General features: G+C 38.6%; 1 protein-coding gene across 1 annotated transcript; it reads right to left on the reverse strand.

The window, feature by feature from the left end:
• Positions 1 to 10,786: 10,786 nt before the first annotated feature.
• On the reverse strand, positions 10,787 to 12,031 carry LOC103423829 (GSH-induced LITAF domain protein-like). The gene is made up of 3 exons (XM_008361910.4): positions 11,590 to 12,031; positions 11,363 to 11,489; positions 10,787 to 11,043 (listed from the first exon to the last, which is right to left on the reverse strand). The coding sequence occupies exons 1-3, from the start codon at positions 11,781 to 11,783 to the stop codon at positions 10,960 to 10,962; spliced, it is 405 nt and encodes a 134-aa protein (XP_008360132.1). The 5' UTR covers positions 11,784 to 12,031; the 3' UTR covers positions 10,787 to 10,959.
• Positions 12,032 to 26,131: the final 14,100 nt, after the last annotated feature.

Here is a 26,131-nt window from a genome sequence, read left to right on the forward strand (position 1 = left end):
ACGAAATAAATAAGAATAATATATGGTTACTTAAATATGGATAGAAATTCTTACTCAAAACTTTGGAGTTCATTTATAAATTTTGTGTTTATGATCAGAACCGTTTATATTATGAATTACTTTGTAAGTATTACAAACTGTTTATCTATTTGTTACAGTTAAATGATTAAACTATCTTAGTTTTAGTTGACTTTGGTAGAGATAATATATATAGAATAATTTATACATCTTGTTCTGATTATAAACGTGAAGTTTTGTAGACCGACCATAAAAATTTTAAAGTAGAAATTCCTACTCAACTTTAAGTAACCAAGTAGTGTTCAATAATAAATGAATAGAATTCAACCAACTAGGTCTGTAGGTGGACATAAGTAAGCCAACCATGAATTTACACTAAGGGAAATGAGAAGATTTCAACCAAAGATGTAGTAAGTTGAAGAGAAATGACTCTTAACACCCATGACAATACATCACGTGCAAGAAAAAGAAATTGTTACTTGAAAATACATGTATAAGCATATATCCTGTGTACATTAGTAAGCCAACCATCAACCATGTAAGCATATAACAAAGCTCCTAACTCCTAAGTGTTGATTTCATATGTTATTTGAAAAAGAAATGTTCATTGCAAAATGCAGAAGCAGAAAGAAGTAATGCATAAATGGTCCGTCAAAATCTGTATCTTCCTCAGAAACATGAGAAGAAGAAAATTAAAGAGGAGCAATGTTTCAGTGATGTTGTTTTTCTACTCTTTCTAGGGTTAGCATCTCATGCCCAAGGTCGGGTTGCACCTTTCGATTAATACTTTGCGCATCCTCAACAACCTTGATAATAAAAAGATCTATTCTCTCATTCTTTCTGCTACTCCAAACACCAATTTAGACACCCATAAATATCAAAAGGATTTGATCTGTCAATGACAATATAAAATAAAGTTTTCTTAACTGGTTCTTGATCTAGAAAGAAATTTGGGCTATTTAAGATCGCTGGGATGAAATCAAAATAAAACGACATTAAGTATATAAAAAAAAAAAGTGCTTAGAAAATAGGTTATTTGCCGGCTAATATGTTATTTGCTAATGGTACTACGAAACTGGTTGCTTTGGACTTTCGGATTGCTCAAGTTAATTAATGTAATTTTGGATTAGATCATCAGTTTTCGGACAATAGTATACTCCTAGTAAGAATTCGGTACAATGTTTGGTGTGTTTTAGAATCGTTAGGTTGGAATAGGAGTTGATTGCTATATAAGCATAAGTGATTGTATTTGACAATTTACATAATTGAGATTTTTTCACTTTTCGTGGTGTATTTTAGTCTATAAACTTTTGGGTTGACATTTGCTGTTCTGTATCCTTTCCTTTGTGCTGCGTCAAGTGGTATTCAAGATCGCAGTTTGTTCGGATTTTCCTCCTCGCTTAATAACAAGCAACGATGAGAAATACACAAATGGTAACAATATCGTCGATGACGGTCGCAGGAAAGGGTTTGCCTTGGAAAGCTAGAGCGCAAAAAAACAAAATCAAGAAATCTCAAACCAGTAGCGATACTGCAAAAAGGTGTTGGTGCTATGATTGCTTGTGAGAGACACAGATGACCTTATATTGATGGGGCAAAAGGATTTGCCCAAAGCTTGTCATTCATTCTTGTGTTCTGTTCAGAAGTACTTTTGAAGTAATTAAGAACGCTTTTGACAATATTTAATAATAATAAAAAAGTTAAAATACTTGTAGATTAAAAGGCACTTGGAAGCTTTTTTTGGGAAGAAACATATGCTATGTACTTTTTCAAGAAACACTCCCAAGTGTCGATTCAGTTGTTTTAGCAATCAATGAGGCAACAAGTGCACTTAGACAATCAATGAGGCAACAAGTGCGCTTAGACAAAAAAATCAAAGGATGAGAATGTGATTGTGAATTGTGATTGAAGAACATGTTATAGTAAATCGGTTCAAGAAATCAAAATTTAACAATATTTGTCTAGTGATCTTGTCAATTGTCATAGTACTCAGGAGGTTTTGAAAGTGGAGAAGACTCGCTTGTTAGTGAAGAAAATCTAGTTTTGCGTGAATTTCATAAATGTGGCATAAATGATTTAGGCGACAAAACAGATCTTGATAAGCCACAATCAAAGAAATTTTAGAAGGAAAGAAGAAGCTTCTAAGCGAAGTGTTAATATCACGATCCTCGTGTTAAATTTGCTAATTGTTTTACTTGTAATTCCAAATGTATAGTGACCAAGGAAGAAAATATCGGTAATATCGGAAATATCGGTAGTCCGAAAACACGGAAATATGGATAGAAATATCGGGATAATATCGATATCGATAAAAATTACATGAAAACCACGGAAATTGTAAGAAAAACTTGGAAATTTTTAATGAAACTTTGCAGGATGTTTATTTAGTCAATTATCTATTAGTTTATCACAAAAAATTGGAAGGAAATGCATTGCATGATGGATTTAACTGATTTAAGTTGATTATATAGCGAGCTGGCAAACATTGTGAGTGTAGAAAATATGTAGTAATTAATGAAAGAAGTTTAAACACACCATAATCATTTATATATAATTAATTAGTACAATATTGGGAGGTTTTATTTAGGATATTAAAAAAAAAAGGAAGTGAATAAAATGATGAAGAATAATGTGCCGAATTTGACACTGTAAATTTCTTACACATAAGCATGCGTCTAGGCGTTGAAGTTCCAAATTATAGTATATCAATTAACGATTGAAAATCAATACGTTGAATAAGACTAAACTTTAATTTGGATGCCAATTATGTTTTTTTCAAGTTTATATAAAGTAAAAGAATTGAATTTTGGAAGCCAGGAGTGTGTCAATTGTTTTATAATTCGTCCGAATACATATATCAGGTTGCTACTCAACGTAATTTGAAAGTATATCTAGTGCAATGACTTGTCTTTTTTTGTTGATAAGCAAAGGGTTTGTAGCTTTTTTTGCTAAGCAGTAGAACATATTATGTTTGTTTAATCTTTAGCATTTGATCGTTGTCCACAAATATAGGATAGAAGGCCCGAAAATAGATCTGGCTCTTAAGTCTTACCTAGTTGAAGTCACAAGTTCACATGTACCAGCCCTCGCAAGTCGCAGCAAAACGTTTTGGTTTCTGTAATCCCACATCGCCCACGCAAGGGCAGTGAGCAAGCAAACAGGCCTATAAAAGCCACATTCCCAAGCTTGGTTTCTGTAATCCCACATCGCCCACGCAAGGGCAGTGAGCAAGCACACATGCCTATAAAAGCCACATTCCCAAGCTGAGAAAAGCATGCCTTGCTCGGCCCTTTTGGCTAAGATCAAGTGTAGTTATCTGTTGAGACTTCTCAGCATTTTTTAAATATTTTTGGGTTTTGATCTCGCGATATTATCGAAAATATCGCGATAGTTTTGGAAATATCGATAATATCGCGATATTTAGACGAAAATCAATTGGATACCTATTAAAATATCGTAACCATGAAAAACCGATAATATCGGCGAAATATCACCGATATTATCGGCATTTTCTTCCTTGATAGTGACCGATAGCTTTTCTCCCACCATTCTTCGATCGGCTCAAAAAAGGAAATCCAGGAGAGAAAACATAATAATAATACTTGCATTCCTTTTATGAAACGATAAGCTCATCTCTCCGAGAAAAACTTGTGCGAGTTTGGTTTGACAATGAACTTTGTTGAGTGGGACTACAATCTACTAAAAAATTATCATGTGTCAAGTCTTAAATATAATCTTTTTCTATTATGTTATATTTAAGATTCTCATAATTATTTTTCCTACTAATTAATATGCATCAATCTAATATCTATTTTTTTTGTTTGTTTCCCCCCTTTTTTCTTCCCAAATATTCCCTCCAGTTTCTGTTTCGCCAGACTCTTTCACTTTCTTCTCTCTCCCACTTATTTCTCTCTCTAATTTTTTTTTCTTGCTTTTCTTCAAAAACAAATTCTACACCCTAAACAAAATCACTTTCTCCAACTTTTATAATGAGATATCATTAGCAACTGAACAAAGTGTGCGTATCTGTAGACTTTAAGCCGCCTTAATGAGAAGAAAGTGAAGAGTCCAGCAAAACATAAACGGGACTACTAGAGGGAATATTTGGGAAGAAAAAAAAAACAGGGGAAACGAACAAAAAAATAGCCATTAGATTGATGTATATTAATCAGTAGGAAAATGATTATGAGAATCTTAAATATAAAAGAAGGAAAAAAGATTATATTTAGGACTTGTCATGTGACGATTTTTGAGTTAATTGTAGTGCCACTCAACAGAGTTCAGTGGCAAATCAAGCCCCATACAAACTTTTCTTCATTTCTCCATTTGTAAATAACGTTCAACACCGTAAAAATTTAATAGCATGGACCGTTCACTTTTTAAAGCTTTATTTGAATATCATCCTCACGAAAGATTATTCGAAACATAAATCATTTAGTTAGTGAAATGTATCAAATAAATTAACCGGTGGGTACCCAAAAACATATTAGTAATGAACATTCTATTTTTTTGATATATTTGGATGGTTAAACGATTTTTGTTTTAAATAATTTTTTTTTGTAAGCATGACTTTCAAATAAAAATTATAAAATTTCAGCAGTAAAGATATATTATTTGTAAATATTCCTCCTTAAGGAGAATGCAAGTATTATTTAAAAGAAAATAAATAAATAAAACTAAAATGCAACTAATCAAGTTGGCCTTGTAATCGCCAACAAGATATATGCTTGACACGTCAAGGCTCCATGAACTGTAATTTTCTTTTATTCCCATGGAAAGGACTGCCAGAAAGATATATTAAAAGACGAACATCATTGGAATTATGGGGTCTCTTTTTTTTAAGGGGAAGCTTGGTATATATAGGGGTGTAATATCCACACACCTCTTTTTACTTCTCTCACATTTTTTTATTTTCGGCCGTCGGATCGGATGAATTGAAGAAGATCAACGGACAGAAATTAACAAAAGGTGTGTAAGAAGTAAAAAGGGTGTGTGGATAGCACACCCCATATATATATACTTAGCTAGTGTTGACGGTGACACCTATACAAGTCAAAAAGCTTCTCATGCCTCAAAACCAATCACAACATTACACATGCCCCTTGGATGCAACCCTACAAAAGATTAGGGATATTGAGATGTGCTCTTCATGTTTGCCTTGGTGGAAAGGCATCGACTGGTTGAATTTTCATGGGGTGGACATGTGGCATTGTGCTTTGGGTTGACACTAAATGTCGGAATTTGGAATAATGTGACCAAATAATGGAAGAGAAAAAGAATGGAAGAAGAAATAACTCAATCCAACAACATTTTATATTAGGACTTGAATCAACTTGGCAACCCCAAAAAAGGAGATTTTGTTCCTCATAATCTCATTGTCCCGTCTCCTAAGTCCAACCCTTCAAAGTAAGGTCAAAACCATTCTCACTCAAAAGCTCCAACCATGAACAATGAAGATTTAAAAAAGGTAAAAAAAGTGTTAAATATGCATGCATAAAATTAATTCGTGGCAGACTCAGGTTAATTAGCCAAGTTGATTAAAATATATTGTTCTTCTTTTGCACGTAAATTTAAATTTTCTTTACCATAATTTAGATAAATTCAATATAAAATATCATTTATATTGAAAAAATTAAGATCTACAACTAAACACAAAATTACATGACATCAATTTCCCATGCGCCTTTGGAAATGGCCAAGAGGCAGGTAGAGTGCGTAGTATGAGACTGAGTAATAGCAGATTGACATGTGAGCCGTGCTTTTTTATTTCGGAGATAATGAGTGGAAATTGATGGGGAGAGCATTTTTAGGGGGTAGGAAATAATGATGAATCCCCTTATCTGCATATTATCAACAGATAGAGATATATGTGACCCATCATGGGCGGCCTACGTTGGGCCATGCAAATCCCCTCCCCCCCCCCCCAACGAGAATATATTCCACGACAGTATAACTTTGAAGGTTGGATCATGCAGAATACTACTTTTACTTATGATATAGTGATATATGAATCCTGCAGTGTTTCTCAAAAAAAAAAAAAAAACTCAAAAACAAAAAATCCTGCAGTAGACGCTCATTGGCTATAAATAGAGGTCTCATCACTCAGGGGCATTTGCATTGGACAAGACGAATAGATATATGCTTAATTATATAATATGATGACTGATGAGGGAAGAAAGGTCCTGCATGAGGATAAAGAGCCGTTCTTGTAGCCAAGGATGACTTGCCTGCAGCCTCCCAAAGGCCTCTGCAACATATATATACAGGCAGAGCTCGCTAGGTAGCTTGCTAGGGATAGCTAGGGTTTAAGAATCCTGGTGCTTGGTTAGCTAAGCTAGCTAACTTCCTAAGGTTTAATTAAGAATCCTTGTGTGGTATACAGGCAGTCTCCTTGGCTATCGAGACAGGTTCTTTTCTCTCATGCTGGACCTCTTCTTCCATGGGATCTCACGCCATTTTCCACCAGGATAAGAGGTTCTTAATTAAGGAACTCTCCAGGAAGAAGAAGGTACATATTTGATTGTTTTTCTTGATATTTTTATGACAGTTAATTAAAAGCGTTATATATATAGATGTCACTAAGCAACTATCGAAATCAATAAAGCCATTAAACTATGCTTTAATTAGCATCAGAACGTCTGATCAGAAGTAAACCCTAATTAATGTCAGTTCGTACGTACCTGCTGAAGAACTCATCGTGAATGAGGTGTTGTTTCAATCTTCTCTTCTCTCAGTTCCTTACAGTTCTTTTTCTCAATAGAACTATCGTACATTGCAAACACTATAACTTGAGAAGAGAGGCCAAAGACGTGCATATATTTGACGGCAACTGCTCCTCCTATTATAGAGTCCTAAGAGGTTTTAACCACCTCTTAATTCAAAACGAGTTCTCTTAATAATTTGTCTCTATAGTATTTAAAACTCTTACATTAATGAGAACATTTTTGTTGATTTGTTGAAAACTAATGTAGGAGGAATTTATGTTTCTAATCACTGTTTTGTGTTTAAGAGTCGGTCAGGTCGTACAGATTCGTTGCATTCCTACAGCCATGGTGAGCATGGGTCGCTGTAGTCTGCAACATAACCTTAATTTCCTAGTATTTTTCAAAAAGAAATTGCTTAAATTCTTGTTTTGTTTGTGTGGTGACTTATCGAATGTTTTGTGATTTTTTGGTCAACAGCAGCAATTTGGTATTCCGATATATGCTCCATTTTGCATAGATTATAGATTCGAGGTGGTATATAAAAAACTATATTTGAAGGAAAGGATTTGAATCTGATCAAAGGTCTAATTAAATTGTCTAAAAAAACCTTGAAAACATTGTGCTCAACGTATTTGAAGTCATGATGGCCAAACAATCCAAGCGGTGGAACATACTACAACGGTACAACACTAGATGGCGAAGAGCCGATCAGAGCCAGTGAAGAGAAGAGGGAAGGCTTACTCTTCTTAGGATCTTGTAGTCAAACTCGGGATCATTTGGAATTCATTTATTTACTTCCTTTTCTTGTAGTCTAGACCTTGATAAACATGAATTGTAATGATTTAAATAAAAAACTTACCATATAATGTTATCAAGTTATGATGAGACGATATTATACTATATATTTTACCCTTATCTTATTATTAATTTATTGGTTATTTTGTGTGAACTTTGATACTTTGTTATATATTTTCAATGTAGGATATTCGATTTCCTCTGGAGCAAAACATGATGAAACGAACAAATTTTGGAGTGATTCAAATTGGAGGACGTTCATGTGTCTCTCAACTTGTTCATGTCAAAGTTTCATAATTTTCTACTGAGCGGTTTATTTATGATGATGAAATAAAGAAGCAGCGCGTCAAAGTGACGTTTTAGACTTATTTGGGCTTTTTGGCGTCTAAGTTGATGTTTTTTGGGTTCAAGGCCTTTTGCAATTATGTTCGGGACATCTCAAGCTTTAATTAAGGTCTTGTTGGGCTTATTTTGGAACCTTGGAAGTCCAAAAAGTGGCTAATTGTGGCTGGGTAGATTTCCCAAAGTTAGAATATGAATGTATTTCATAATTATCTTATTCTATTATGTTTCCTAGTTTTTAGAAGACATTTTCTAGTAAGGATTTTAATTATGTAGTAGTATAAATAAGGCTTTTTAGCCATTAATGTGGAGATAGAGAGAGGGGGGAAGAACGCATTACTTTGGAGTTTTTGACGACTCAAGTTTATTTTCAAGGTGTTTTCTATACTTATTTTTAATAATATTTTATTTTATGATTGTTCGTAACTAATTTCTGTTTGCTAGGGCGACGCCACGAGCCTTATCAAAACTATGTAGTTTTTTTCAATTTACTTATGATATTATGCATGCAGGTTTGAATTATTAATCACCAGTTTAAACTATCTAATTGTCTTAATGCTTAGCTACAATTAGGATCTTTAGAAAAGTAATTTGATGCAATTTTGGTCGGAGGTCGGTCCTTGAAATTGACAAAGGCTTCTTATGGTTAATATGTGCAAGTTCACTTAGGATGAATACCATGTCTTAAAGGTTGTATGTTTTTTCAAAAGGTTTCACAAAGCTTAATGAGTCATGCATGTTTAGATTTGATTTGAATACCACAGACGGATTGCATATTTGATATACGTTCTATGTTGGAGGTCCAAGTAGGCATATATTAGGAAAACCTAACCTTCAAAGTATGCATGTGTAATTCATAAATAATTGAAAGAACTACGTATGATTGTTAAGGAACCCTAGTGCTTTTACAATTTAATTTTCAAAAACTATTTTCTTTTGTTTTCTTTAATTTGCTAATTTCTTCAATTATTTTTATTAAATTCATTTTTATTATTTTAAATAAAAAAATCAACATTTTCTCAAACTTCGTTTTAAATAATTACTTTGTTTTAAATAATTAATTAAAATTTGGTTTGATACAAATTATTCATTCAATCCATGTGGAGAACGACCTTGCTACAGCTATCTATATTACAATTACCTTGTACTCTTACACGTATTTAAAATGTTTTTATCCCTACTTTTGCAGGTGGTAAAAATTCCTATCAAGAAATTGGCACCGTTGCCAATGATTGTTTTAAATCATTTATGTTTATCAATACTTAGTTAATTATTTTTGCATATATTTTTTTTATTTACTTGATTTTAAATATTTTTAGGTAACAATTTGTTGATTTTGAGAGCATTGTAGCAATGGATTGGTTTGGATTCTCACAAGGAGCACCTAGAGTTTGTGGTATTTGCAATTTGAATACTTATGATATTATGTATTGTCCCCAACGACAGTATTTTCCAAAGCTTGTGCATCACCTTATTAATATGAGGAACAATTTTCAGAGGCCTAGGTGCGATTCCTACTCAATTTTTACAATACATCATCGCCAGAGCATCAAAATCCAATGTGGGAGTGTATTCCACATCCTTTTGAATATCCTCATGCACCAGCAAAAGCTGATTGGGAGATGCAGTAGAAAAGTTGGCAAACAGTACCCTAACAAGGCTTGATCAAACTGATCAAGAAATTCATAATATTCATAAATCATTAAAAAAATCGTCGAAGGAGAGTGAGCATTTTTACCTACCATGAAGGACAAAGATCCCAGTGATGGCTGTGCTGAGATGTGATGTATCTGGGGTTGCGGCTATGGCCTAAGAGTTCCCGTTTTTCATTTCTCAAACCCGAAGTTTGGGGGTTCCAGGTTGTAGTTCGAACATCAGTTACGGCTTTGGACAAAAAGGCTATGGTGGCACGGCAAGAAAGTAGAGATGGATGAAGGTTAGAGATAAGGAGCCCTTACGGCTTTGGGTTCAAGGGTAGAGAGAGAAGCGGATGAGGGTTTCGAAGCTCGAAATGAGAAATGGGAAATGAAAGGGGGGTGTTCTACGTGTGCACTTGCATGCCGAAGTCCGTTGGGTTGATCCATTTTTCGCTGGATTGGGCTCACTCATGGCCCACTGCGTTACCACAGATTGTTTAGCACATGTCCACATATCAAGGCCCCATGATTTTCATGCATCAGGACACCATGTCGAATCATCAGAACGAGGCAGGAAGTTTCACATAATCCAGCATCACAAATTGCATCCAAACGTGAACTAGACATGATGATTGCAATCTAAATCCCAAAAACAATATTGCTTTTCATGGATGCCTAATATCAAACAATTCTATTAGTCCCAACTAAAAGTTTCTCGTCCAATCTAGAGAGCAGTTTGAAAGAGTTCATACGAAGAGGAGCCTAATCATTTTGAAAAATGAGAGCCGACGCGGTTGAACAAAAAGTGTAACAGAACCCTGCTGAGAACTAGACCCTCAACAGTAGACCTCAGAGGCCTGGTTCTAGACTAAAACAAGCACCACACTGGAAAAGGGTTTTCATCCAAACTTTTGATTAGGAACCTAATAACTGAAATTTCGGAACCTTATTGATGAACCTAGCATGCCCCCTCAGACAACTCACTACTCCCACAAAAACATTTGCAGTACAATCATATATACGTATGAAATTAGCAAATGCACGTCGAAAGGGTGCCCAATGTTAAAAGCAATTCCACACTTTAAAGGGTGTCCATGCTTTGATTAGGAACCAGATAACTAAATACTGATACCTTATTTGATCAACCCAGTATAGCATGGCTCCTCAAACAGCTCACAACTCTCACATAGTGTACACAGGTGCATTTGCAACATCTAAAGCGTAGGTACTTGCAATACAATCAAATGCACATTTGAGATTGGCAAATGCATTTTATTAAAAGCTTGAACATACTGTAAAATACTGTCACTCCGTATTATTATGCAGCCAAGCCACCATTTTTCCAAACTCGTACATGGTTCAACACAACATCTTAAAACTAATATATATGTACTAACAATTCTTAAAATGTATATGGGGTCCAAATAAACAGAGAAGAAGCCGCATACAAAGTGTGAAATACATCATGCAGGCAGTGCATAGCTACGCTCTGTCCAGCTTGAAGGATCCGCAACAAGACAAGGGTCCGACTTCTCAAAATCAGCAACCTACAATACAAATCCATGTTAAATGTGTAAACAACAATGATAAAGAAAACAAAAAAATTTGAGTGTACAAAGAGTAGTCATAGGGCCTGTTTGCAACTGCTTCTAAATAGGCTAAAAGAGTTTTCAACTGTGTTTGGTACAAAAATTAAAAGTGCTTATGGGTCATAGGCATCATACAAGCCACAACAGCTAGCAGAGGTCCTTATGAGTAAAATATTCTAACATGTTTCTAATAAAAGCACGTCTAGCAAAAGTGATTCCTACAGAAGCATTTCCCAAAACGGTTCCTGATTCTCCTGAAAATAGAGAGTGATGTTACCTTCTCTTGGCAGTTTGGGCAGTAATGATACTTATGCCAGAGGCAGTCACAGGAAGGCAGAAGAAAACAACATCCAAGCATCATAGGCATCATACAAGCCACAACAGCTGCCGCACTCGGCTTTGATCTGGAAATTCAACAAACCAATCTCAAGTTCCAAACTTCAAACAATCAAGAATAATAACATCAATCCCAAATGCCCAAAAGGATCAAAATTTGTAATTTACTTGACTTTGGTTAGTCCGGTATCGCCACAGTAAGCGCAATTGAAGGGAGCGGGAGTGTCTCTGTAAATGGTCTGTTGGATAGGGACGCCCTTGGGATCGCCGTAGACAGCGTTTGGCGGGATCATTCCGGCTTGGTACGGATTCTGTACCGTGTATACTGGGACTCCCATCGCCGGTTCTTCGACCTTCGACATCTCTGCTTCTGCAGGTGAGTTTTGAGTGCGATGAAATCCCGCGATCTTGTGAGTGGTCTGGTCTGGTGATTGGAATAGGAACTGGCTGATCTTATAAGAGAAGCGAATCAAGGGAAAGCTGTGTCGAGACCAGGATGTCCATTGGGCTCTTATATCAAAAGGGATTTCTTGACTTTTATATCTTCTAGAAGGTAGAGACCAACCATGAAATTTCCAAGTTTTTTTCCATTGATTGCCTTTGCCTCTACGTGACATCACACGTTTTCTTTTGAAATTCTAACGAGAGGAAGACAATATGAAAGTTTTATTATTTTTGTCTTCTTCTGTTATTTATTGATTAATAAAATTGTTGATGCATAAAACCAGAGGTCTTGGAACAATGTAAATCCGACCGTGAATCTATAAGAAATGTAAAGAACACAAGATGTATCGTGGTTCACCCCAATGTTTGGGCTACGTCCACACTGATATTGTATTTCTATGAGATGTTGAAAAGGGAGAGAGAGAGCTTCTGAGGGTGAGAGAGCTCCTCTCAATCTGAGAGGCATGAGGGGGTGAGGAGGCTTAAGAACTGGCCTCCCTTAATGAGAAGAGTGAGGGGTCCTTTTATAGAATAAGGGCTCATCGTTTATTACATATTTGCCCCTTCATTTATTACATAATTACATTTGAGTCCATTGAGTATTTATACGAGATCTAAATACGGAGACCCTAAGTATGGTACAAACAGTAGTCCCCCAAGTCTTCAGTCAAGAGAGTCTTTTGGCTGGAGACTTGAAATTCAGTTTATGTGTAGGCCGAAGTAATTAGATGTTGTCTTGAACTGATGCTCGATATGAGGCGGTGCTCAATCTAAAATGATGCTCAACTAGAAGTAGCACATGTTGCGAGGCTGCTCGGCTTGTGGCTTATGTTGCCCTGGTTGGCTCGGGTTGTGGCGTTGAAGGGAGGAAGTTCCTTTTATAGAACAAGGGCTCGCTTCTCAATACATAAATGATGGGCTAGAGTTGATGCTCGCGGCGAGGCGGTTGCTCAGTAGGCGGCAATGCTCTCTAATGATGGTGATGAAGTAGCTTTTATAAGATAAGGGCTCGCTTCTCAATACATAAGTGATGAGTTAGGAGTGATGCTCACGGTGAGGCGGTTGCTCAGCTGGCGGCGATGCTCTTTAATGATGGTGAAGGAGTCATTTTTATAACATAAGGGCTCGTTCCTCAATACATAAGTGATGGGCTAGAGTTGCTGCTCTCTAATGATGGTGAGGGAGTCCATTTTATAAAATAAGGGTCATAGGCATGAAATTTCCAAGTTTTTTTTCCATTGATTGCCTTTGCCTCTACGTGACATCACACGTTTTCTTTTGAAATTCTAACAAGAGGAAGACAATCTTGACATTATGAAAGTTTTATTATTTTTGTCTTGTTCTGTTATTTATTGATTAATAAAATTGTTGATGCATAAAACCAGAGGTCTTGGAACAATGTAAATCCGACCGTGAATCTATAAGAAATGTAAAGAACACAATATGTATCGTGGTTCACCCCAATGTTTGGGCTACGTCCACACTAATATTGTATTTCTCTGAGATGTTGAAAAGGGAGAGAGAGAGAGCTTCTGAGGGTGAGAGAGCTCTTCTCAATCTGAGAGGCTTGAGAGGGTGAGGAGGCTTAAGAACTGGCCTCCCTTAATGAGGAGAGTGAGGGATCCTTTTATAGAATAAGGGCTCATCGCTTATTACATATTTGCCCCTTCATTTATTACATAATTACATTTGAGTCCCATGAGTATTTATACGAGATCTAAATACGGAGGCCCTAAGTATGGTACAAACAGTAGTCTCCCAAGTCTTCAGTCAAGAGAGTCTTTTGGCTGGAGACTTGAAATTCAGTCCATGTGTGGGCCGAAGTAACTAGATGTTGTCTTGAACTGATGCTCGATATGAGACGGTGCTCAATCTGAAATGATGCTCAACTAGAAGTAGCACATGTTGCGAGGCTGCTCGGCTTGTGGCTTATGTTGCCCTGGTTGGCTCAGCTTGCAGCGTTGAAGGGAGGGAGTCCCTTTTATAGAACAAGGGCTCGCTTCTCAATACATAAATGATGGGTTAGAGTTGATGCTCGCGGCGAGGCGGTTGCTCAGTAGGCGGCAATGCTCTCTAATGATGGTGATGGAGTAGCTTTTATAAGATAAAGGCTCGCTTCTCAATACATAAGTGATGGGTTAGGAGTAATGCTCACAGTGAGGCAGTTGCTCAGCTGGCGGCGATGCTCTCTAATGATGGTGAATGAGTCATTTTTATAAAATAAGGGCTCGTTCCTCAATACATAAGTGATGGGCTAGAGTTGATGCTCTCTAATGATGGTGAGGGAGTCCATTTTATAAAATAAGGGCTCGCTCCTCAATACATAAATAATGGGCTAAGTCCTCCAAGTATTTTTCATGAGGCCCAGTTGAGGCCCAATATATGGTACATAATGTAGTCCCTCAAGTCTTCGATCAATAGAGTCTGTTGGCTGGAGACTTCAAATTGAATCCATGTATGGGCCGAAGTGGCGGTTGTTCGGAGGCGGTATTTGTATACCCTACACTGAAGGTTTGTAGGTGAAGCTTTGCAAGTGAAGCTTTTGAAGCTGAAGCTTTTGTAAATGAAACTTTTGAAGCTGGAGCTTTGTAAATGAAGCTTTCGAAGTTGATTGACATGAGTGACGCTCATGAATGTTTATGTTGATTGACATGAGTGATGCTCATGAATGTTGACATGAGTGATGCTCATGAATGTTGACATGAATGATGGTTATGAATGTTTATGTATGATTGACATGAGTGATGCTCATGAATGTTTATGTATGATTGACATGAGTGATGCTCATGTATAATTTTGGAGTACTGGACGTACTTTTGATCACCTAGTGGGTGAGAATAGCGGCAGGCTGCCGAATAATTTTTTGTAGTACTGGGCGTACTTTTGATCACCTGGTTGGTGATGCTGCCGAATAATTTTTTGGAGTACTGGGCATACTTTTGATCACTTGGTTTTTTGGAGTACTGGGCGTACTTTTGATCACTTGGTTGGTGATAATAGCGGCAGGTTGCCGAATAATTTTGGAGTACTGGGCGTACTTTTGATCACCTGATTGGTGATAATAGCGGCAGGTTACCAAATAATTTTTGAGCCATAGGGCCTGCCTCTTTTGGGCATATGGACCTTGGCCCTCCACATAACATTCCAGCCGATTATTTTGGGCTTGATGTTTTTATTTTTATTTATTTTTATTACCCTCTGATGGGGTTTATACAGATGTCTCCGAAAGATAAGAAAAGTAAATTACATCATTCAAAACAAAGGTTTTGACAGTTGCAGATCATTGGTGCGTACTGCACCTACTGTGTACTGGGTTGTTGCAGATCTTTTTCCATGTGCGTATTCCAGTGGCTTATTCAGAAAAGTGGGAACATGCATGATGAAAGTTTTCTTTTTCAAAAGTTGATGGCATATTCTGCTTTGGTGGTTGACAAAAGCAAAAGTATAATACTTTCCTTTCTCTTTTTATTCATTGCTTTTGCTTTTGTTTCTCGCAGCTCCTTCCTCTCTGTCTCTGTCTCTACGCTGCTGTCCATTTGTAAAACGCATCTTTGGAGGTCATCACTCATGAGCTCCGCGACCACTTTTTTTTGGAGGTCATCAAACCACATTTGCTTGCATGCACCTGACCCATTTAATCACATAGAGTTAATGGAAAGCATCGTCGGGCAAAAGCAAAAGCATACCAATATCAATCTCCCTTTTTCTTTTTCCTTTTCTATTCTTTAGTAACATCATGATTTTTTTTTCTTTTTCTTTTTCTATTTTGTTCCCACTGCTTATGTCGACGCGGATTTCGGCATCCACACAGTACGTCCTCGATGGGACCGCCTCAAGCTCGTCCACTTCGGACGATGACGATGACGGAACTGGAAGGAAGAGGTCAAAGATAGCAGCTGCTTCGCCCACTGGTTCTGAAATTCATCTCCTCTCTATCCTCTCTCATCTCTCCTCTCTCCTCTCTCATCTCTCCTCAAACCCATTTAACGGGTTGCTTCGCCCACTGGTTCTCAAGAATCCTAACACCAGACACTGGAATCAAGCAGTGATGCACAACTGTCATCAGGCCCTTTTGGTTAAAGAGAATTCGTAGCCTCGAACGCCTAAGGTTTGGGAACTGTGTGATGCTGACGATGAACTAGCGAAACTTATGGTGCATTGTAGCTTGATGTTTGAGCCTGGCGACGACGGGTTTGCTCAAAGTTTTGATGGCCAAAGTCTCGAGCTTCAGGAGTGGAAGCACCATGGCTGCGCAATCCTATCTGAGACTTTGAATATGCTTGTTGGACCGCATTTTTAGATCCCTTGGCTACTCCTTGATGACTTGCGAAGTCAGCAAGAATGCTGTCCAACGACCATAGCACGAATTAATAATGAGAAAAACTTTTCTTGGACAGCCTGGTCGTGCCCATCCATTCTCAGTCCTCATTTTTCTTTTTCTTTTCCCTTTTGCATATGGCAGACAAGGAATGGTTAATAGAATTAATAATGAGAAAAGAATCTTATTTCCGCTTTTGCTTTTGTTTCTATTTCTTCTCGGTTTTTTCTGCTTGAGCCTATCGAGTTTAGTGCAAGTCTTCACCACTTCAGCAGCTTTGAGCCACGCATCCATTGTTATGAAAACAAATTCAGATCTTGCAACAACTGCGGCTTAGAGACTGACTAACAGAGCAGCTTCCATGGAAGAAATGGGGGGATTACCCAAACGGCGTGGTTTAGCATTAGAATAGCACGACTTTGAGAACGTAAAAGCTTCCTGCGATCTGCATGAAATGGGTCATCCTCTCACGACACGTAAAAGCTTCATGCGATCTCCAGACAGCCATCCATCAGCTCAACCAGCCGCGCTGCAAGTGGGTAGCTGATCGTGAACCCGCCGTTGCCATACGCCATGTCGTACGCGTGCGCCACGTTCTCCGGAATCCCACCAATGTAGTACGTAAGGTCGTGGTCGTACCTCACCAGCACCGAAGCTAGGTTATCACTGAAAAACACAGTACCTCGCTATTGGAGCTGATAGCTGAGACGTCCGCGCTTTCGTTGTTGCAAGTGGACTCGGTGCCTCCATGAGCTACCTTCGTGATGGTGGCCTTGTTAGACCTCTGAGACTCCAAGGCTGTGTTTTGGGTTAGGGTTTCGCTTGCCGTCGCCGACGCTGACGCTTCTTCGACCATCGCTAAAAAAACCCTATCTTTCTTGGCGCAAACTGGATACATGGTGATGCCCCAATCATTCTTAACATGGTGGAGATTGGTGTGGCATATCCCACAGTACAAGACCTTTATCGTCACATCGTTGATCCCATTTTCTCTTCGTTTGAAGATGAAAGGAGTAATCTTGCCCTAGGAATCATGAGCCGCCCACCTAGAAACCGTCTGTGTGTGATTTGGAGTTGTCTGAGCCATGGGGTTCAGATTGGCCTTTGGTCTTAGGATCTCTTAATGGAGCTGAAGATCTTGTGGAGTGGGATGGTAGAAGCAATAGCTAGTCGATTGGGTTTTGTAGATTCACGGTGGAGGTGAAAAAATGAAAGAGAACTGACACAACTTTTAGTATCGTTTCCCACAGACGGCACCAAATGTTGATGCACAAAACTGGAGGTCTTGGAACAACGTAAATCCGACCGTGAATCTGCAAGAAATGTAAAGAACACAAGATGTATCGTGATTCACCCCAATGTTTGGGCTACGTCCACACTGATATTGTATTTCTCTGAGATGTTGAAGAGGGGGAGAGAGAGCTTCTGAGGGTGAGAAAGCTCTTCTCAATCTGAGAGGCTTGAGGGGGTGAGGAGGCTTAAGAACTGGCCTCCCTTAATGAGGAGAGTGATGGGTCCTTTTATAGAATAAGGGCTCCTCATTTATTACATATTTGCCCTTTCATTTATTACATAATTACATTTGAGTCCCCTGAGTATTTATACGAGATCTAAATACAGAGGCCCTAAGTATGGTATAAACAAAAATAATTTGAAATACAAAAGGACAATTCAAAGCTGCTGCATAAGAAATTCCTTATTACTAATGTGTCTACACTTGGAATCTTATGACACGTATCTAAATTACCTTCCAATCACATCACCTTGAATATATTTTTTAGGGTTTGGACTTTTAGTCAACCTAATTGTTGGATTAAAATTTTATAAAATAAAGAAATTAGGTTATTTAATTGAAATTAAAAAGCTTAAACATCAAATAAAAATATTTACATACAGAGCTATTTGAACAACGATACTTATACCGCATTTCAATCCCATAACAACAATGTTATATTGACGTATTAGAACCACATCAACGTCATATCAACAATTGTGAACACGGAAAATTCCTGAAACGAAAGAGACAAGAACAACGCGCACAAACAAGGAAAATTCCTGAAACGAAAGAGACAAGAACAACGCGCACAAACAAATATTTGTATTTGATGATTTTGGGGTTACAATCTCTCTCTATTTTGATCCTCTGATTCGATCTCCGTAAGGTGTGTATTTGTGGATGTGTGATTGATCCAAAGGGTCGTTGGGCTTGATCTAAGGATGAACGTTCTTCAAGGGCCGTGGACTTGATCTTGAAGGTGGATTTGAGCGGATCTTCAAAGGGGCTTTTGGGCTTGATCTTTGAAGAACAGTGATGAACGGATCTCCAAGGGCTTTTGGGCTTGATCTTGAAGAATAGTGATGAACGGATCTTCAAGGGCTTTTGGGCTTGATCTTGAAGAACGGTTGGATGTGTGGATTTGTCGACGTTGTTGATCCAAAGGGCCGTTGGGGCTTGATCTTGGATGAACGGATGATGAACGATGGTGCTTTCTTCAAGGGTCGTCGGGGCTTGATCTTGAATTGGTGGATGGTTGATCCAAGGGTCGTCGGGGCTTGATCTTGAATTGGTGGATGATTGTTGATCCAAAGGGCCGTTGGGCTTGATCTTGGAAGAACGATGAACGAAGAACACTTTCTTCAAGGGCCGTCGGGGCTTGATCTTGAAGGTGGATTTGATGAAGAACGAAAATGGCTTTCTTGATCCTTCGGGATTTGCTTGAGAGCTTCGGAGTTTCAGAGCTTCAGAGCTTCAAGGTGTAATATCAATTCCTCCCCTCAAATGAATGAATTAGCCTTCTATTTATAGAAATTTCCAAGGCATAATTTTGAATATAATATTCCAGATGAAATAAGTCGTTTATGCCAGGTGTTGACATGTGTCCTGTTTGATGACTTTTCCAACTTATTTCGATTTTTTGTTTAGACACACGCTACGTGTAAAATTTATGTAATACATGAGCGTTGAAACTTTGATTTATCGGTCAACATTAATTTACCGAAATTTCGATGTCTACAACAATATTTCTCAAATATGGCCGAAGCAATTGCAGATTATATATATGTATACATATATACATATATATATATATATTGTACAAACCTTTTTTTTTTTTTTTTTTTTGAAACAAAATAAATTTGTAATGAAATTGACCTTCATCAATGAAACTTTAATCAAACCCTTTTTTTTTTTTTTTTTTTTCAATAAAGCATTTATTCTTTTTATTTTGATGTGACTGTACTTGAAGTTTTGAGGTTTCAAGTTGCCTACGTACTCTTCCAAAAAAAGAGATCAAGTCATAACGTAGTTCAAATACATACATATATTTTTTTTTTGGTATTTTCTTTTTGTGCCGTTTGCAGTTTTAACTCATGCAGGCAAGGAGTGTTGGTGTCGTTTGCAGTTTCAACTCGTGCAGACAAGGAGCATTTGGTGCCGTGTTGCAGTTTCAGCTCGTGCAGGCAATGAGCGTTTGGTGTCGCCTTTTATGCTCGTGCGGATCAGGAGCGTTGTGCCATGCAGTTTAAGCTCGTGCGGGCAAGGAGCATTGGTTCGTGCAGTTTAGGCTCGTGCGAACAAGGAGCATTGGTGTTGCCTTTTATGCTCGTGCAGACCAGGAGCTTTGTGCCATGCAGTTTAGACTCGTGCGGGCGAGGAGAATTTGTGAATTTTGTCAAGCAATTTTGGAGAGGCGTTCCTCACAATTTTCATAGCAAGGAGCTTTGACCGCGTGATTGAAAAAGTCTTCGGGCAAGAAGTCGCGCATCGTGATGGCAACGGACGATCTTTGTGTTGCAATTTCATCATCTTCAACACGTTCACGTTACTTTGAAGGTTGACAAGAGCTGCTTTGCCCCCTTTCCGATTGGCGGACTTGTGGAGGAGACGTATGCTTCTTGTGCAATTTCTTAGGAGTGACTTGAGTCCATCCTTCAACTTTGCTTGTCTTTGAGGATGCCCCCAGCGGTTGAGGTGAAAACTTTGAGTTGGAAGAGCCAAAAGTGATGGTGGTATAGTTTGACTTCACCACATCGTCAAGATCTAGCTCGATGATTCCTTTTTGAGCCAGCTTCATGATGAGATCTTTCAGCACGAAGCACTTTTCTGTCGGATGACTGATGAAGCGGTGGAATTTACAGTACCTTAGACTGTCGGTGCGATTCATCTCTTCTGGCCGTCTGCACTCAGGCAAGCCGATCACCTTCTTTTCCATCAAGTCTTCTAACATGGCAACCATATCAGAGTCGGGGAATGGATAAGTTTTCTCCTCGAGCTCCTTCAAAGTGCTTCTACGCATCTTTTGATCACGAAAGCCTTCGGCTTGAATCGCCTTGCCTCGTGTGGAGATTTTGACGGGAGATGTGTTGACCGTCATCGCTTCCTTGGTGGGTTTCCATGCAGCCTTTTCCACTTTTGTCCCAAGAACTTTGTTGTCCTTGTAGTCGGCGATCGGTTCTTTCTTCCCATGATGGGCGATGCTTAACTCCATGTCATGGGCGCGGGTGGCTAGCTCTTCGAAGGTCCGTGGTTTGATGCCTTGAAGGATGTATTGCAAACCCCATTGCATGCCTTGGATTCACATCTCGATTGAAGAGGTTTCCGAGAGCCTGTCTTTGTAGTCGAGGCTTAGAGTGCGCCATCTGTTGATGTAGTCAATGACTGGCTCGTCCTTCTACTGCTTTGTGCTCGTTAGCTCTAGCATGCTCACAGTGCGGAGGGATGCTGTAGAAGCGATTAAGGAATTCCCGTTCCAATTGCTCCCAGCTGTTGATGGACTCAGGCTCTAAGTCCGTGTACCACTCAAAGGCGTTTCCTTTCAGCGAGCGCACAAATTGCTTGGCGAGGTAGTCTCCCTCCGTCCCCGCGTTGTTGCAAGTTTCAACGAAATGTGCAACGTGCTGCTTTGGGTTTCCTTTTCCATCAAACTGCATGAACTTTGGTGGTTGATAACCCCTTGGCATCCTTAGGGCATCAATCTTCTTGGAATAGGGCTTCGAGTAGAACAAGGAGGTATGTAAGCTCCCTTCGTACTGTGCCTTGATGGTGTTGGTGATCATCTCCTGCAGTTGCTGGATAGAAAGAGATCCCATGAGTGCCGCTGCTTGGTCTGGCTCCGGCTTCCCATCGATTTTCTTCACCGGGGGTTCTTCGTCTCCGCCAGCTCCTCCCTTTAGTGGATCATCCTCTGGGTCGGGTTTATCGCCGTCCTGCGCCTCCAGTCGGTTGACTAGTGCTGCAATTTGCAAGTCTTTTTCTTCCACAGTTCGGGTTAGCCTTGCGATTACTTCATTCATTTGAGCCAGCTGCTCATCGATTGAAGTTGCTCCAATGGTCATGACTTGCATGGCTGAACTGTCGCTTGAATCGGCATCGGAGAGCATGGATTTGAAGTATTTCCTTGGGCTTTCCCCCCTTGGTGCCCTTAGTGAGGCTAAGGTGATCAAAGGCTCGTACCTTGGGTGCTTTTGTTCCCTTGGCAGAGTTGATGCAGAGGTGAAAGAGGCAGCAGAAGTAGCTCTTGCCATGCTTCGAGTCGTGATGCCCAAAGTGACACCAGTTGCGACGAGGACGCTTTTGTTCTTTACGTCGGTTGCGGGAACAGTTTGAGCCTTCCTTGATGCCATTAATTTTGGAAGTGCCCTTGAATTTCTTGAACGGAGAAAGAGATAAGAGGCAGAGATTGTCCCACTGGGCGTGCCAATTTGTGAACACGGAAAATTCCTGAAACGAAAGAGACAAGAACAACGCGCACAAACAAATATTTGTATTTGATGATTTTGGGTTACAATATCTCTCTATTTTGATCCTCTGATTCGATCTCCGTAAGGTGTGTATTTGTGGATGTGTGATTGATCCAAAGGGCCGTTGGGCTTGATCTAAAGATGAACGTTCTTCAAGGGCCGTGGACTTGATCTTGAAGGTGGATTTGAGCGGATCTTCAAAGGGGCTTTTGGGCTTGATCTTTGAAAAACAGTGATGAACGGATCTCCAAGGGCTTTTGGGCTTGATCTTGAAGAACAGTGATGAACGGATCTTCAAGGGCTTTTGGGCTTGATCTTGAAGAACGGTTGGATGTGTGGATTTGTCGACGTTGTTGATCCAAAGGGCCGTTGGGGCTTGATCTTGGATGAACGGATGATGAACGATGGTGCTTTCTTCAAGGGCCGTCGGGGCTTGATCTTGAATTGGTGGATGGTTGATCCAAGGGCCGTCGGGGCTTGATCTTGAATTGGTGGATGATTGTTGATCCAAAGGGCCGTTGGGTTTGATCTTGGAAGAACGATGAACGAAGAACACTTTCTTCAAGGGCCGTCGGGGCTTGATCTTGAAGGTGGATTTGATGAAGAACGAAAAGGGCTTTCTTGATCCTTCGGGATTTGCTTGAGAGCTTCAGAGTTTCAGAGCTTCAGAGCTTCAAGGTGTAATATCAATTCCTCCCCTCAAATGAATGAATTAGCCTTCTATTTATAGAAATTTCCAAGGCCTAATTTTGAATATAATATTCCAGATGAAATAAGTCGTTTCTGCCAAGTGTTGACACGTGTCCTGTTTGATGACTTTTCCAACTTATTTCGATTTTTTGTTTAGACACACGCTACGTGTAAAATTTATGTAATACATGAGCGTTGAAACTTTGATTTATCGGTCAACATTTATTTACCGAAATTTCGATGTCTACAACAATATTTCTCAAATATGGATGACATAGCAATAACATCCACAAAATATCATTGCACGGTATTCATTCTTTTTCTTTTCATATTCCACGCTTTGTGACTCTCTTCGTCCCGAGTCCCCATTCTCTCAACTGTATCAATCTCTCTGTTCATGATGAATTCCCCCAAATCTTTCTACTGTTTACAGATCTAAGGGTTTCCACCAACAGTCACGACCACCAACATGAGAGAGAGCCCTGGTCTAGGGAATGAACTCCGACCGACATCATGAATGGCATAGAAGGGAGAAAGAAGAAAGGGTCGATCGAGATTTGAGAGTCCTTGTTTTAGTAAACGGGTTATGGCAACCTGATTGTAATGTACGAGGAGTGTTAGGTTGGTCCTTTGATTTAATCCAACGGCCATGAACGGCTATCTTGCATTCCCCGCCTCGGACATAAAACCTCACTCATTGAGTCAATGAATAATATTCGAAAATGGCAAATGCCCAAGCAATGTGAGATTATGTACTGCGTACTGAGAAATACTACACTAATTAAGGTCACATGCCATCTGGCGGAAAGATGTCCCATAAACGTTTTATGCTCATATTCAATTTGAGAAGTAATTTTTGAGGAGATGATGTGTTCGACATCAAACATTGATTGATGATTGTATGGTGTGCAAATGTCGGTTTTAGAGTCAAACATGATGGAAGTTTTGGAGGAGATGAGTTTGACCTTAAGGATTCTCCTTGTCAAGCATGTTTTTTGTATTTTTGTCTATTGATATGAGGTTCTAGACAAATGAAACAAGAACTAATCAAAAAAGAGGAAGGGTGAAGATGTGTTGGGGACAAGAGAGAGGGATGAGGAGGAAGAAGACGATGTAGATATATATATCGTCTCTCTAGCATTACTCTTTCAATATTTGTTAGATGTTTTATCACCATTGTACGTCCTGTTTCTCAACTTTGGATTCAACCACGATTCCTAAACCCGCCTAAAGACTAAAAATAATTCATAGTAATACAAATGTAGTCAGATATAAATTGATTAAGAAAGCATATTTATAGAGAAGAGCAGTTTAGGAGCCGTGCAAGAAGCTTTATGGAGCTTCCCTTCCAATAAACAAGGTCAGTTCCACAATATATAAAAATAAACTGTGTAGTGCGTGTGCACCCACCAACACCAGCAGCAGCAGAAGCAGCAGCAGCGAGGGGCACGCCCATGGGCCAAGGCCACTAGCACTAGGGCATGTTCCCTTCACCCTCAACTACCCATGATCAAAAACTCATCGCTATATGTGCAGAGAATGAATTGGAAATCTCAATAAAACATACGATCATTATTTTATAATCTTCCTTTTGGCTTCCATACATACATGTTGCTAGAAATGTTAAATAAAACCCTAAAGAACTTAACCACGCAATTAACCTTGATTAATAACATTTTTCACTCGATTAACTAGTTACGTTTACCATATTAAAATCAGGTGATATTGCAGCAGGGAGAGAGACTGCATGTGTTGTACGCATTTAGCCGTTGCCTTGCTAAAGTACTTACATGGTCAACACAACCAAACCATGTTTGATCGTATATATACGTACCACATGCAGATGCAGTATAACAATTGACACTCAGTTGTACGCAATGAGTCTGAAATAATACTTCATACATACATACATATATATATATATATGTGTGTGTACATGTGTGTATATAGGTTTGTCCAATCCAGATCGAGCTTGGATCAGTTGGATTTTTTAGGGTTATGAACCTTTCTTTAGTTTGATATGCGTTTTGTCACAAAAACTGTGAAGTCATGTTCATCTTACTTGGAGAAATTTGAAACGAATTATATAGAACTTGTTTTATTTTAAAAAGGATGAATTTGAAAACTCGATAGCGATGATATCCGTGATGGATTTCTGAATTTGCATACAAAAACAAAAGCAGTGGAACATCCCAAGGACTCCTTCGCTGGTCGCAGCAGCAGAGGGAATATTAATGCACAGAGAGAGAGAGAGAGAGAGAGAGAGAGAGAGGGGTGAATTGCCGCTTCTGAGATGTTGTCAGAGACAGGAGGAGGAGGGAGGACTGGTAAAGTTGAGAGAATAGATTCCACAATCAGGAAAAATCCGAGCGATATTGGGTGTAAAAGCTCCCACCAGTGAGTGACCAGACCTACCTTGCAATATCCCCAACGGCCCCCCAAAACCCTTGAGCCTGAGACCCTGAGCCATCTCGTGAACTCGCTACTACCTTACACCAATAATATACATATCAACACAAAACCCTAATTGCTACCTTGCATCAATAATATTGCTACCTTTCTTCCAATACCATACATCATGAAAAAAAATTAATTTCACACACATTAATTTCCTTATCACGCACACTCTTGTTTGTTTTTAACTTTTAAATTGAAAAAAAACAAATAAAAATCAAACGAAAAAAAATAACCTTAGTGTATAAACATAGAATAATAATGCGCAAAAATCATTTTTCAACGTAATACACACGTACATAATCAGTTTAACTAGATTTATTTATTAATAGTAGCTTAGTAATATAGGAGACGTTTTTTATTGTGACGGGAACACAAGTGGTATACCACGTGTTTTTATGTAAGTGGTGAGAAATTTTATTTTTTAAGTTATTAAATTTTTAATACATATCTCATCATTTGTATAATGACACGTAATATACAACATCGTATGCCGATCACATTGAAAAATCTTCTGTAATACAGAGGAACAGGCATGCAGCACCCCCAATACATTCGCTCTGTCTTCTGATCTCTTACTTATATGCGTGCTCGTCCTTTTGTTTGTGTCCACTATTTCACCTTCTCATCAAATTTCGTAAGAATTTATTACAATTAATTTATGTTTTGAAGTAAAATAATAAACTCTGAACATTCTCTCTTAGTTCAAAGAATCGAAACCTTTAATTATATTTATATCTATCTTGGGGTCTAAATTTTGTAAGAGTTGATATTTGATTCTTAATATTATATTATATTAAAGGGAAATGTCAATGGTGTTTTCTCAAAAGTGAAACTTTTAGAAATTGTACCTAATAAAAAAACATTTTTTGTATTGGTACCTGTTTTCTTAAACCACCCATAAGAACCATATTCTGGCTTTTATCCAGAGAATATCTAACAGTAGCTTTCATTGCATGGATAATAGATCCATATCCTAAGAACAACAATGCATTCGAAAAAGCATGAGTAATAAAATGAAATAAAGTAGCTCGATAAGAACCCATACCTAGAGCTAACATCATA

Source organism: Malus domestica, chromosome 13, assembly GCF_042453785.1.
Source record: "Malus domestica chromosome 13, GDT2T_hap1".
Taxonomy (NCBI): domain Eukaryota; kingdom Viridiplantae; phylum Streptophyta; class Magnoliopsida; order Rosales; family Rosaceae; genus Malus; species Malus domestica.